General features: G+C 39.0%; 1 protein-coding gene across 2 annotated transcripts in view; it reads right to left on the bottom strand.

Annotated features, from left to right (window-relative positions):
• The window catches only part of tgfbr3 (transforming growth factor, beta receptor III), a 146,106-nt gene that overhangs the window by 82,722 nt on the left and 47,444 nt on the right, over positions 1-15,940 (bottom strand). For both annotated transcript variants that reach the window (XM_066663695.1, XM_066663696.1), the window contains exon 3: positions 10,489-10,673. In XM_066663695.1, the coding sequence (XP_066519792.1) occupies positions 10,489-10,673 (185 nt within the window). The remainder of the gene's footprint in view (positions 1-10,488; positions 10,674-15,940) is intronic.

Here is a 15,940-nt window from a genome sequence, read left to right as displayed (position 1 = left end):
GATTCTAATTCTAATTTGACATCTTTCCTGGGTCTAAAATGGATATGCTGATTTCTTTTTCTTATTCTGTTCATATCTATTCTGCAAATTGTGTTAAATTAATATTTTGTAAACAATTCATTTCAATGTTCAGTAGAGATTATGACATACCAAGTTAAATGGGGGAAACGTGTGCCCATTCCTTTGACCAGTATAGCAAATTCGGCATAAGCAAATTACCATAATGCCTGCTGGCAGATCTGTACTGTATTACTGCACTTCCATAACTGACCACAGGCTCCTGCTGGAGTGACCACAGGATTTCATCAGTCAAAAACATGTCTTACTCTCGACTCTAACAGAGAGTTGATGAGAAGGGAGGATGAAATGTGAACAGAGAGTGCTCTTACCATAATCACTGACTGACCAGTCACCTCTGTGCTGACACTGGTCCAGAGGCTTGTTCCAAAGCAAACAGAACAGAAGCCATTTCCAATAAAGAAAAATGTCTCTCTGAAGTTCATTGCTGGGGTCAGTGGTGAACTCTCCAAGTGACGAATGTCCAGCTTTCCCCTTACAACTCTGATACAAACTACAGGGCAAGTGGAGCCATCAATTTTAAGCAAAGAGGTTGTGAAAGGGTCAGCAGGCAATTAAGGCCCCCCTGAACCTGTGGGGAACATTTACATGATGGCAACTAAAATACCTACTAAATGCATTGTGACTAAAGAGAAAAGTCACAATTAAACTGTGTATCATAAGGCAAAACTATGAAACTGATAATCCAACAGACCAAACAAACGAAAACAAAAATAAAATGTCAACTGCACTTCCCACCTCCAGTCAAATTACGTATTATTTGCATTATGTTTTAACATCCATGAACAAAGTTTTTTACCTTCTCCTATAAAATTACTATTTTTTGGACAGCGATGAGTATTTAGTTGCCATGGATACAGTCACTCCTCTCTGTTGCTCAAGGCCTGGTCACACCTCAGAGAACATTAGGGAGTGGGATGGCCACTGGTGAGAGACTGTAACCCTATAGGGTGCCCTGTGCTTTCGGCCTTGTGTTTGGAGGCAGTAAATCAGGGTCTCTGTGAACTGTTTATGTCTTGAAGGATCTGATTCATCTGCTGCTGAAGGCCGGTGGCGCCTGGACACATGAAACCTGACCTGGTACAGGCGGCACACTCGAGAGGGCTGAAGGACATTTTGTGTGTGTGTCTGTGTGATCAGTGGGTAAGTGTATCTGGTGTGTGCTGTAAGTCTTTGTGTGTCCAGATGGTAACATCTGTGCCCCCGTCTCAGGTGGGTAGAGCAAATGCCAAGGCCCTGTGGTCATTTTACCAGATGTCCTCGAGAGTTTATCTCCTTCTGGGTACTGCGTCATGGACACAGTTTATCTCCACCAGCCTCCATCAGCCCTGACCTTCTGTAGCCAAGTGTTAAAGTCTAAAATATGCGTCTCGACCTGATGAGACATGAGTACTCATATCAGATATGATCACGTCCATTTTCAAGACTTTGATATTCTGTGTTTCACCTTTAATGGGTTTTGAACTGCATGTTTAAAACTACAGACGAGTCCAGAACTTTGAGATACAGTCAAGCTCTGACTTTGTCTTGTAATTGTGTAACTCTGAGGTTACAAGATTTAGTTTGGGCAGCAGCTGGATACAAAGAGGATTTTAATCATGCTACAGTCACAGAGCACTTTGTAGTTTATAACTACAGACTGGAGTACTTTGCCCCTTTCACCCTGTTCTTGTCAGGTCAGGACCCCCACAGTACCACCACAGAGCAATTTTTAAAGCCCTTAGCATCACTGCTTGACTGAAAATATCCCACCAAACAGAAATATCCAGCCAAACGCATCCTGTGCCCACTGAAGGACTAAAGGATGAAGTAGGTGTGTCTAACAGACTCTACAGTGAGTGGACACAGTGTTTAAAAACTCCAGCATCACTGCTTGGTCTGATCCACTCATGCCAGTACAACACACACTATCAACCCCCACTACATCAGCGTGACTGCAGTGCTGAGAATGGATAAAAAAATAACTATACAGAGCAACAAATAGACTATGGTCTGTAATTATAAAAGTAGGAATTGCTCCTGTATGGTCAGTGAAACACAGAGAATGGGCAGTGAGTGTTCAAACAAGAAGGTGGTCATAATGTTATGCTTGATCAGTGTATTTGGGTTGAATTCAAATTTTCAGGCCTGATTAAAGCCCTGTGTTATCCCTGCTTCAGCCCCAGCACTGGCCCAATGTCCTGACTTGAGGGAGCATGTAGGGGCTGATTTATTCCTATACGATAGTCCAGCCAGAGACCACACGAATAAGCAAGGTTTTGGAAACATGAGTTAGGCGTCAGGACAGAGTTGAGTTTCACCAGCGCATAAAATGTCTTTAAAAAAAAAACAACTGATGCAGAGAGTTCTAGTCCATATGCTTACCCGAACTCCTTCATTAAGTGAGAAAAGTATGCCAGAAAACGCTCCACATAGTGCGAAAACAACACAGCAGAGGAACGGACAAGGTCTGGACATCTGCCAAAACAAATAACCCTTAATCGGAGGGTGGAGAGGGTGGTCTATATGTATAACTGCAAGAAATGTGCTCCAAAACCCAGCCATGCAATTAATGCCAAACATGTCAAGGACAAACAGTTTCACATGACATTTGTGCATGGCCAAGCCAAAGGCCCCAAGAGGAAGGAAAACATCCCTCACAACGCGTGATCCGTCCAAAAGACAATGCATTTTTTTTTAACTCTGGGGAAAAAGTAAAAGAATGATAACACAAACTTGAGCAGAAGTGCTAAGGTGAATGATAAATTTTTTGCATCTTTGGCGTATTTCACAAGCCATCTGACCCCACACTGTACACCGTGGTCATAAGCAGTGGTCACTGCCCTTCTTTGAGACACTATTGTATGCAATTTTTCTGTGAGCCTCCAAATAGAATCAGTTGACAAGTTAGTGGAGTTGTGATTTGAAAAGAAAACACCCAGCCACAATGGGCATTAAAAAGAGAAAAATTGCAGAAAACCTGGAAGCTACATCAGCCAGACGTTGGGACACTATGCTTTCTAATTTTGTGGGAGGAAAAAAAAAGAAGAATTGTTCCAGGCAATTTTGGACCACTAATATCAGTTTATTCATCATGTTATTTATTTATTTATGTAAGTACTAATAACAATACAAATAAATACATTTCTTCATAAACATGTACAGTAATAATATTTTTAGTTTCCACCCACTCTTTTGCATGGGTTTCATTCGGCTCTAATCAAAATAACTTGATTTCCTGATGTTGATTACCCTGTAGTCTCCAACTTAATCAGCAGTGATATAAGTGTGAACAGACATCTGATCAATATAACGAACTGTAAAAATCAATAACAAAACTCCAGCCCCAGTGGTCCACTTGTCTTTGCATGCGAGGACTATAAGGTGTCCCATTTCTCATTTTTGTTATCTCATTTTGGCAATCACATTTTGGCTGTTATTCATTTAACTTGTCATTGAGTTGGATTATCATTGTAATTTGAGCCACTGTAGGGAGGGTGGGGGTGGAGAAGGGGGTGCTGGTTTTGAATGTGTGGTCATGATTACGTGCTGGCCTTTAGATTACAAAGATCTCTGCTGCGGATGTGTGTGCACCAAAGGTCGTCACAAGTCTTTTGTTCTGCACATTCCCAATCTCCCTCTCCAATCAGAAAGCACAATAATTGGCCTGGGGATATCAGAGACTAGCAAATACCTGGAGCTTGGAATGCACTGAGTGGAACGGTCTTATCTGTTGTGTGTGTAGACAAAACTCACTTCACATACAGCTTAGAGGGAGCATGCCATAATCCTCTCTCCAACAGGTCCCTGAAGTGTATGGTAAATTGAATTCCTGCAGAATGAAGGGCTTAGTTCTAGTTCCAGTGGGAGTGACACTGTGAAGTTCACTGTGATCTCAAGTTATTTATAATGTTTCAAAATCAGGTTCTGGATGACCAAAAGTAGTTTTCATACCAACAAAATTGAATTAATGGAGCATTGCTAAAGTTATTGCTAACATAACAGATTTATGTTTCCTTAAGTAGCCTACCGCACAGGGCTGGGCAATTAATCGAAAATTAATTGAAATCGACATTCAGAACGTCTAATCGACATAATTTTGTCTATATCGATTATATCAATTATTTTTATTCAGATGTCCCCACTGTGTGTTCATGTACTGTCCCTTTAAAATCATGATGCCAAGCTGATTCTGCGCCTATATGCCACATCGAAGCAACCTAAACGCTGAGGCAGACCAAGCGACATGAGCAGCTAGTACCGTAGAAAAACACACGTCTGTGGTTTGGATGTGCTGTGTTTGACTACACTGAACAAAAAGTCAAATGTAAACGCTGAGAAAAAAAACAAGAGGAACAAGCTCCCAGCAACATTAGAAAAAATATTCCATATTTAATACTGAAGCATATTTACAGTACAAGCCTCGTCTTTGCACCCAACAAGTGGACCAAGACCACCTAAGCAGGTGGGTCCTGGTCCATTTCTATGTCAATGTCAATGTTAATGTCACTTTCAGTTTATTTATAAAGCACATTTTGTTGTCACTGTGGTGGAACCCCCAAGAATGCATAGTCAGTACCTTTAATTAGGGAACAAATTTGTACCTTATTCTATTATAACTGTTGATGTGTGTGTTGATTTCATACACCACAATTACATCTTCAGTGTGTATACTATGTTCTTTTATTTTACACAGTTCTATAATAAGGATTGCATATATCCAATGGGAAGTCATATGAGGCAACACTAAACATGCTTTGGGAGAAAAGAGTGCATTGAAAACAGCAGCATACCTTCCTTAGTTTGGGGAACAGAGGAATTTTGGTGCTATTTTGATGCCATTATCCATTTTCCCACAACTGTTGATAAAAAATACCACAAGGTATACACAACTCCAGCATGTAGCATTGTCTGACAACTGGCTTGCAAAATAGACATCATACATCTGTTTTGTTTATTTATTTATTTATTTTTTTTGTATTAGTATTATTTGTCAGTGTGAACAAACAGTGTAAGAGCAAACTAAAATGTCTCAAAACACATGAGTTTAAAGATGTGATATTTTGGCAAAGCAATATTATTTTGTATTTAATAGGCTAAACTGGCAGTTACCTTACATTTTACAACAGAAACCTGTTGATTTAATAAAAAACAGGAGTCTGCTTCACTGACAAAGACTGGCTATTTTGTGGTGCATGTGTAACAGCTGCATTTAAACACAGCTCAAATGAACAAATCTGGTTAGTATTATCTGAATCATATAATTGCTACATAGATAAAATAAATCAAAATAATACACATTAATAATACACAAAAAAGATTATTCCAATCCTGGCTGATGGCAGTCTTACATGATTGCAACTGTGCATCCCTATATTTCATGTCTCCCAATTCAATCTCGAGTAGCACGAAGTTCACTAATTTTGAAAGTTGGGAGGACAAAGACTGGATTTAGAAAAATCTCAGTTGGCAGCTACATCTATGTATAAAACAATGGTATAATAGGAACAGGGCCCTATATGGAAAAAACACATGTTTTCAATTGGCCTTATATCAGGTGAGGGATTTGTCTTCTGTCTTTGTACTCAGCACCTTGACAGCTCTCATGTGTTACTGAAGCTGAAAATGTGTCCACAAAATGTTTCAAATGCTAAATTCTGAGTTCCCCCACCCCCTGTTTTTCCTTTGCTTGCTTAAATACAGCTACGCAAACCGGCACAAGAGTAATGAAAAGAGATAGACTGCTGTTTAAACTCCAAAAGACCTCCTTAGATATGCACTACATAAACCTCAATTTGGCCTATGTTCAGCTGTTTGCTTCAATTACTCAGTTATTTGCAGGGTTTGCAATACATAAGCAAAAAAAAAAAATGGTAGAGCTGTTGCCAAGCTACAAATACAAATACACCACAGTGGCATAGCAGTGGGAGTACAGCAAATTCCTTCAACTGCCAAAAAAAACAGAAGACTAATCACATCATGGGTTTAAAGAAGAAAAAAAACATCTTGTATCTGGTGCAGGGAGAGATCAGTGGGGTTTTGAGAATCTGCTCTCCTAGAGCCAGTGTTTAGTCCAAACATGTTTTTCACACTTCACTGGCCCAGAGCCTTGGACTACCACAAAGTCCTGATGAAGCAGAATTTACATGGAGGAACCAATGACTCATGACACAGGCCAAACACAGAGATAATGCCACAAGATAGTGGCTTCAGTCAGTGACATATCACCCAGTTAATTATCAATTTGGCAATGAACAACACATTGTGATGTGAAGTCTACATAAGAATATAATGAACTAACTAAACAGACTCAGATGAATTAACAAGACATCAACAATATTTAGGAATAATCACATTTTCATTTCAAAATGAATGTTAATGAATGTTATACAATCATTTTCTTTTTGTACATAGAGAGTAAACACCTTAAAAGAGTTTATGAATAAATTTCTCTTTCTAAGTAACTCAACTGCAAAGATAAAGGGAACAATGATTACACTGTAAATCTTTCCACCCAAAAATAATGAAAAGGCATATAATATGTAAAACATTTTACATAATCATTATATTGGCCAGCACTATTTCATTTATTACTTTTATAACATATCTACTTGTCTGTGGCTACACTCTATGACACTCTATGTGAATGTTCATAAGGCGTTATATGACAATAGCATCTATTTAAATTGACAAATGAGAAACCTATGCACTTGTGTATTGCTAAAAAGCAAAGACTATTGCATTACAAGCCCTTTTTTTGGCTTAATAAGCACTGTAATACCCTGTTCCCTTGATCACTCTGAGCACAATGACTAACAAGTAGTATCACTGTATCACTGTATGACTACATTACACTGACATACTGAACACAAAGTGGTAAACTTTTGCCCAGAAAGCCCTTTTTTGTTTAATAAACACTTTAATACCCACTTGCTCGATAAGACTCAGATGGACTCTCTGACGACTTTGGTTGTCTCCCTCCCTCATCCCTGCTGCATCTGTATCTGAGATAGGTCAGATAGCATTCTCTCTACTTTTGTTTTACATGCTGGAGCCTCCCAAAACAAATCTGATCTCTCCCCCCCTCCTTCATATCTGGCACAAATACTCCCCTGCATGGAACCACTTTAACATTGTTTTAAAGAAGGAGTTCAGTAAAAATAAATAAATAAATAAATAAATAAATAAACATTAAAACAAATAACAATAAAGAGAGAGAGCGAGAGAGAGCTTTTTAGAGTGAGGTCTGAGTTCACACTAGGCAGGTTTGTCTGGATTAAAACCAACACTGGTGTGTTTGCTCTGTTAGAAGTAGAAAGAATGCTGACTGTCCAACCCTGGTGCACACTAAATAAGAACACAGAGACCACCCTTAGGAAGTCTTCAGCTTCCAAACAAACTCTAGTGTGACTCAGTTAATGTGCCCCTATGGTCAATGATTAAAAACCCTAAAAACTCATCTCTGTTCATCAAATTGACAGACTTAGAAGACTTTTCCAAGATATAAAATCCCCTAATGCCTTGAAAGTAGCTTAAATGTAACTCCACACCTTTGCCTTCGTTCAGTGCATGGGGATCTATGAATATGCAATGAGTCCCTTCCTCCAAGTCCACTTACCCCTCCACCGCTTCCCTGCTGCAGAAAAGCACCACACTGCAAGTTGCTGGGGCTGATTCCTTAAGTATTTTGACAAAACACCCCAAATTTCTCCTGTTTGAACTGTCTTTTTAAAGCTGAAATGCTGACCCTATGCTCTGACTGGTTATTTACCTCATGATTTGTCTTCCAGCATATGAAATAACTCAATAAAGACAAGTAAACAGGTAGACAGGTAAAAATTATATTTGTATGAAAAATAATATAAACAGCACAGGCCAAAGACTATATAAACTGTCATCTTCTATTTACAACAAATGAATTAGCTACTAACACTATTTTTAAATCAAGGTTATAATCGCTTCATGAGTTGATAACTGGGGCTGAGACATGTTTAATGACATTATAAAATATTCAGTATACACACATTATCCTGCAGTCATCAAATATAGAATACGTTTAAGTGCATGCTTTCGGTTATTTCAGCTTATAAGCATCATAGGAAAACCACTGTAACATATGGCCTCATATTTCTTTCAAACATAACAAGAAATGCATAAAATTCATGAGCTCAGATGGGTCCAAATGGAGCATATTTGTTGGATATTAACATAAATATTATCATAGGTAGGTATAAAATCTGCCCAGTCTATTTTATGTTTGTATTACTATTAAGTGATGTGAAATGTCTAGGTTTCAAACACTAAACAAAGAAAAATATCAATAGTTTTCAGGTTTGCAATGGATCGAGAGGACGTAATTACAAATGCGAATGCTCCCTTCGTCATGTATGTGAGATATATGTCTGTTATAAATAAGAAATTTAAACATGCATCAGTCAGGATTAGGATAACACCCTTGTCTCATACCAAACTGAATTGTTAAATAGCATCAATTAAAGTTGCTTATGTGGTTTCGGACACTTTATGTTCTACTGTTATTACAATAATGGACAAAAGTATGAAAATGTTTAGCTTGTCCTAGATGCTAGTCTGCTTGTTCTAGTTTAGCTAGGCAGCAGAGGCCCTCTTTGTTCCATTGTTGTAGCTCGTCATCAATTGGCTTATCATCTGCATTTGGGGTATAAGAAATAAATTGTGTAAATGTGACTTCTTTGATATAAGAGCTATTTTGAGTGACCTGCAGGTTACTGATGGTGCTGTCTGAACCAAACCAAACGTTTAGATTTGGGCGCTACATATCCACTAATGAAGAAAGCTTCCTGCTCAGAAGCATAGAGGGCTTGTTATGGCCATGGTTTTGCTTGTGGACAGAGATTGATATTGTATTTCAATGGTGGTGGACCCTTAGAGTTAAGGAACATAAAAAGCTTGCCTTGATCCGCATGGCTGATAGTGCTTAACTGCACCTATTAGCCAAGATATACTTTTCTTCTTTCCTCCTCCTCCTCCTCCTTCTCTCTCTCTCTCTCTCTCTCTCTCTCTCTCTCTCTCTCTCTCTCTCTCTCTCTCTCTCTCTCTCTCTCTCCTTGCAGGACAAAACCAGCAAACCCCCACCCACCCCCTCACTCAGGGCCCACTGCTGTTTTTCTTGGGACGTGTGTGGACTGAAAAGTTGATGGACTGTCTCTTTTTTTTCAGCCCTATACTTTTTCCTCCCCAAGCTCATTGCTCACTAATAGAATTGAGGACCTCCAGACAACTGATCCATTAGGGATCACCCCAACAGCGTTGGGTGTATGTGTGCATGTGGGGGTGAGTGAGGGAGTGTGTGCCGGCTCCAATTGCACACCCTGCTGAACAAAGATAAAGTAAACACAAAAACGATGCTGTTTCTTCAGAAACATGTGCAAGTCAGCGCGGTGCTGGACCAGAGAGGTCTTCCAGCAATTACAACATCAATTAATCTGATAGCCACAGTGGGTTCACACACCTCCTTCTCCCCTTAGCTTGCAGAAAAGGCAACATGCAGTTTCTACAACATCCCTTTTCACTTATGACTCTGCTAACAGCTTCGTAACAACCCACCCAAAGCTGTGGTGGCCAGAAAATGCTTTCTGTCCACTCCATCATAGCAAACTGATGCTCAACAATTCCATTTTACAACACTCTACAGTTCACACTGGCTATTCAATTAAAAAAAACACCATCTGGACCAGAACAATTGAACTAATTACAATGAGTAATTGGTCTGACCACAGGACAGCTGTTGACCAGATATTACTTGGGTGGTGGAATATTTTCAGCATGTACATCAGGCACAGAAGTATTGCATAGTCAGTGTCACTCCTAAGATGGGAGTGGTCCAGTATTCAACAATAACCAGACAAGAGACGCTCTGTGGTCAGAAACTGTACGCTGACATAAGACTTAGGCCTCTTCCACATGTATTCGGATATTTTTAAAAACTGAGCTTGCACTCTACATTTTTGAAAATATCCCTATCCAGTCAAATTGAAATATTGAAACTAATTGCAACAAAAAAGGTTGCAAATGAAAAAATGGTATCAAACCCAGAGTTGGCCAACTTTCAGACACAAAGATCCATAAAAAATGCATTACTATCAGAAGTGAAAAGGAGGCCAATACTTTTTTAATATCCAGATACATGATGTGGATGGAGTCTAAAGCAATGGTTTCCAACAGTCTTGAACTACTCCCTTTCTTGCACATTTTGGTGTTCTCCCCACTCCCAATTAACCTGGTCCAGCTGAAACATTCATTACCCATCTGCAGTTGGTCTGAAATAGGTCAGAGGAGGAAAAGACAAAACTATGCAGGTAAGGAGGTGCTCCAGGATCATGGCTGAAAACCTTAGGCCAATGGCCAATGAATGTATGCCCTATAATATCAATAAAGTGGAACTATTCTTACTTCATGTTTCTCTCCTGATGCATCAGGGCTACTGCTACGCAGGTTGATAATGTGCACCTCCTGAGGAAAGCTGGTGGTTCCTCGGCTTGCACAGCCAGACTGGGCAGTGTAACTCTTCAACAGAGCCTGGACAGGGTGACTCACGCCCACTGGCAACAACTCACATGGGCTACGGGACAGCGGACCTGAAACACAACCAGAAAAACACAGAGCATTAGCAATTGTACACACTTGAACCAAGGGGCTTCATACCTCACTACTTGTAGGTTAAAGCAAAAATTCAACTAAAACACAAAAGTAAAATAAATACAGTCAATGAATCGGTCATCGCATGTTTGCTGTATGCAGTTTGTTTTATTTTAACTATATTTCTCCCAGTTTTGTACATATTCACACAATGGCACCAGGTTGATTGGAAGAAGATTACCCAAGACTTCTCCCAAGACACGTGAAGTCCACACTATTACTTTGGAGACTAACCCTATGGCCACATCAGTTAGCATTGTGCTAAATAGATAAATCATCATACACTTGCCCCAATTTAATCCTTTCTTTTGCAATCTCAGAGACTTGTATTTGTGGTTCGTGACAGTTTATTGTATATTTCACAATATCTATAAAAATGCACAAATAAAAGTAGTAGTAGCAATCATCTAGAAGATTTTGTATTTTATATAGATAGCAGTATTAGAGACAACATCACAGTAACAGTATTGTGATAATATGTCAGAAACCATTTGAGCCTGTCTATTTGTCTATATAACTGAGAGAGTACTACACTTTGTATACCACAAGTCATCAACTACATTCAGGAAATGATTTAAATATTTCAATAACTAACAATTGCAGAGTAGTGGAAAGTAACAAAGTAAATGTAATTCATTACTGCACATAAGTATTTTTTTTTGTATCTGTACTTTACTGAAGTATTTATATTTTGGGTGACTTTTTACTTTAACTCTACAACATTTCAAAGTCAAATATCCATCCATCCATCCATTATCTGTAACCGCTTATCCAATGTAGGGTCAGAGCCTACCTGGAATCATCGGGCGCAAGGCGGGAATACACCCTGGAGGGGGCGCCAGTCCTTCACAGGGCAACACAGACACACACACATTCACTCACACACTCACACCTACGGACACATTTTGAGTCTCCAATCCACCTGCAACGTGTGTTTTTGGACTGTGGGAGGAAACCGGAGCACCCGGAGGAAACCCACGCGGACACGAGGAGAACACACCAACTCCTCACAGACAGTCACCCGGAGCGGGAATCGAACCCACAACTTCCAGGCCCCTGGAGCTGTGTGACTGCGACACTACCTGCTGCGCCACCGTGCCGCCCCCAAAGTCAAATATCTTACTTTTTATTCTATTACCTTATGAAAATTTGCTGTTCCTTTTTGTTTATGTTGTGAATAACAATATTTGTGATATTGTCGCTGCTAAAACATATGAAATATTTCTCCATCTAAAACCAACAATACCAAAAGCAGACTTTATGTTTATCAACTGTTGTGCGAATCTGAGCGTGTAAGTAAACACTTTCAGTTCTTATAATCTTTATGAATTAACAAAATGATTTGTACAGTTTAGTTTTTGGCTGCATTTCAGTCATCAGTAACAACTATTCATACATAAACACGGTTTACAGTTCTGTAGATGCCACAAATCACTCTCCGAGGGTGAGAGTCAGTTGGAGATTTATTAAACACAATATGTGAAGCAAGGTCAAACCCAGAAGAAATATTCCAAAACCCAAAATCAGTACAAAGATAGATAAACAAGTCCAAAAGACAAAAATAAGTATTAGGCAAAAAGTCATTAAAAGAAAACTGTAGCCTGTTTTAGAAAAAGTTGTCTCAGAATTGCAGAAATAACTCAAACTATACTCTGCAACTATGTAGACAAAACAGAGAGCTTAAAGGAACACACTGTAATATGTTTACCTGTAATATAATATATTTGCTTCAAAACCATTGTTATTCTTCACAGACCTGTAATAGGGACAATAGAGCCTCTGTTGTTGCTACTCTCGGCTCAGCACTACAGACACTGCACTATGTACCTTTTGGAGGAGGGTAGGAGGCCACCCCTTTCTCTTCCCCTCCCTACCAATTTCACTACAGTACTGTAAATGTTAATTGCACTGGAGGGAGCCCCAGGAGTGGGGAAAAGAAATCTTACCTAGTGTTTTCAAATGAATAAAAAATACTATGATATATTTTACTCTGTTTATTTACTAAATGTCCTGTGCAATTATGAAATGTATATGAAATGTATATGAAATGTATGAAATGTATTGGCGTCTGCATCGCTCTGCAACCACTAGGGCTGAATTTCAAACATCTTTAACCGTATGTAGTACACAATGCATTAGTGTAGTGATATTAGTTTTACACACCTTTAAAGTGAACTATTTAGGGAGTAGAGTTAAAAGGAGTTCTGGACTTTTTTGACTTGAGCAACTTGAACCATGTTCGTCCAGCCAATCACAAGTCATTATGGTCTGTGTAGATGCGACGAGTAATATCTCTGGAGAGGCACGTATCAGGCCACTCTGCCTACAGCACAGGTTCAACACAGAAGCATAAATTTGGCTTAATACTCAGGAGACAGTGACCTCTGTTGGTTTGGAGGGGCAGCACCTTGGGTGTATGTAATAGTTGATATAACATCATTCATTTTATTTCAGCTTTGACCATTTCTGCTGTATTCATCCATGTCAGACTAATTACTGACAGTCTGTTAAAAGACTGCGGAACCAAGAGTGACACTAGTATTTTCGACTACAATGTGTTAAGCATGATCCTTGTTACAAAAATAATAATAGGACATTAGAGCCATAATATGTTATGGTACATTTACCTACCATACTTATTTACTTTTGAAGGTAAATACTTTTGTACTTTTACTCATATACTTTGTACATGGTTTGCATACTTTGTCCACCACTGCAATTCAGTACATGCAGGTGCTGTGTGCCCAAGCTACCACTTATCACTGGAATGCTCGAAGACAGTGTGGAGACAACTCTACAAAGTCAATTCAACTCCAAATGAGCTGAAGGAGGACTAAAAAGCCTCAATGTGGGTTATCTAGGACAGTGATAAGATAATAGCCCTTAGTGATGGCGTTCTAGGAGCACAGACAGATACAAAAGCCATGTTTTCCTTGTTGAAACTCCCATGTCATTAATTGATAAAGTCCATGTAAAGAGTTAGATTGGAGAAGGGAGAAGAGATAAATTAGAAAGCAGACAGGAGTCTCCCACCCGCATACTACACACTCCATGTTCATTAGAGAGGATCTGGCAACCCATCTGTCCTCCTCTATATCCTCGGCTGTCATGTCATGTCACGTCACGTCTCTCTCTCTCTCTCTCTCTCTCTCTCTCTCTCTCTCTCTCTCTCCTTACATGGCTGGATCTAACCTTGCTTAATCACTACGTTAAAAAAGAGACTTTAAAAGATAGCATGCCCCTCTTCTGGAAAAGAGCATAGTCTGTTGCTACAGAGATGGGTATTATGGGCAGTGGGCAGGCTCAGTAAACCCAAGAAAGGCACAGAGGTCATATTTGATCCATAAATCTGAAGCCTAGAGCAAAGGGTTGAGCAATAATGTGGAATTGGGCATATATTAACTTCTTTTGCATCACATCTCCAATTATGGATAACAGTACTGCAGGTATACCCAGCTGAGCTACTCACTGTCAGTGAACTCTCTTAGAAAGGACATAGTGACTTCACATACTCTCTGTACGGGCAGCTCTTACACACAAGGAGAAAGCCACAAATATGCTGTACCTACTGTCTATGCAGCGTTGCACATGTTTATTCCTTTGTTCTTAGTACTTTCTTTATAAATTTCCTATATATATATTTTTTACTGTACTTCCTTGCATTCCAGTCTTTATACCACTGCATACAGCACTGCTTCCCAAAGACGTTTCTGCAGTGCCCCCATTTCTCACACACACATGCATGTCTTTTGCTTCCGAATGCCATTGTAATTTATTTGAAACATTGTACTTCATATAAAAAAGCAATTTCTTATTGAGCAAAACACTATAAATAGAAAAAGAAAACCTTTACCGTGGAATTATTTCAAGTGACAATGAGTATTTATTAATTTGCCTTGCCGCCCCAAGCAGCCACCCTCCCCCCACAAATACCCCTCCTGAAAGCTTTCAGTCTCTTCATCTTGTTTCTTCTGTTTGTTTTGATATCAGACAATGGCAAACAGAGGCAAACAAATAACAGATGTGCCGCCATTGCTGTTTATAAATATGAATTTGAATATTAATAAACACACATGACATGGATTAAAAACTACAGCTAATAATAGCACCCTACTGTAAAGATCAGACCTACGGAAACACAAGACGTGCCTGTCAGATCCTGTCAGATATGGTATCAGTCATAAGATTGGGGCCTACCTTTTATTATTATTATTATTATTATTATTATTATTATTATTATTATAACTGGGGGAATAGGTACAGTTAAAAAGTGTACCAGTAGTTCATCTTCGAATGGTCACGATTCCTCTGCCTCTATGTTCAATAGGGCTTTTATCTTCGTGATTTTCTTGAATAACTCCTCGACATGCAGCAATAAAGCAGGAATCACATACACAGGAGAAAGAATGAAAAGAAGAATCTGCCTTTTAGGGTCATGGTCAGTCTGCCACAAAAGGTCTTGGTCGCTTGCTGGTGTGTGTGTGTGTGTGTGTGTGTGTACTTTTGTTTTTGTACAGTTTGAGAAACAAATGCTAACTTAGAGAAGCAATAAAATGTTCCTGACTGACATATTTACAAAAGCTCATCATTTCAGGAACATATATCACATATGTTAATGTGGCCAGTTTTTTTTAATCAGCATTTTTTGAAACATTTCTTTTACTATTTAAATTGTAAAAGGCAGGCGGAATTTTCAAGTTATGCCAAAAAATTTAACATTTCTAAGAAAAAAAACAACAACAAAAAAAAATTGTTCTACCAGCAATACTATAAAATATACAGCATGTGAAATGTAATTATTGCATATATATACAAATATATCCTTATTTTATACATAAAATGTCTGTAGGGGTCCTAATGCTGTAATAAAATATCTTTATGTGTGTAGTCCCCTGCAGCTAATCTCTCTCTCTCTCTCTCTCTCTCTCTAAGAATCAAGGGGTATTTGTATTTACCCAGAAGCCCCTGCAGGCCAGCATGCCAGGCTCAGACAGAAAAGACCACATGTCTGTGTTATATTTGTAAGAGCTGAAAAGCACATTAGAACCAAGAGAGGAGAAAGAGACAGAGACAATCAGAGAAAATGAGAGAGAGAGAGAGAGAGAGAGAGAGAGAGAGAGAGAGAGAAGAAAATGAAAGATAATGATAGAAAAAAGAGCCTGATGACTGGATAAAAAATGTCAACAGTGAGAGTTCATTGACTGAT

This window comes from Hoplias malabaricus, chromosome 3 (genome assembly GCF_029633855.1).
Source record: "Hoplias malabaricus isolate fHopMal1 chromosome 3, fHopMal1.hap1, whole genome shotgun sequence".
NCBI lineage: Eukaryota > Metazoa > Chordata > Actinopteri > Characiformes > Erythrinidae > Hoplias > Hoplias malabaricus.
Note: the sequence above shows the minus strand (reverse complement) of the source record. Positions and strands in the feature narration are given on the sequence as shown.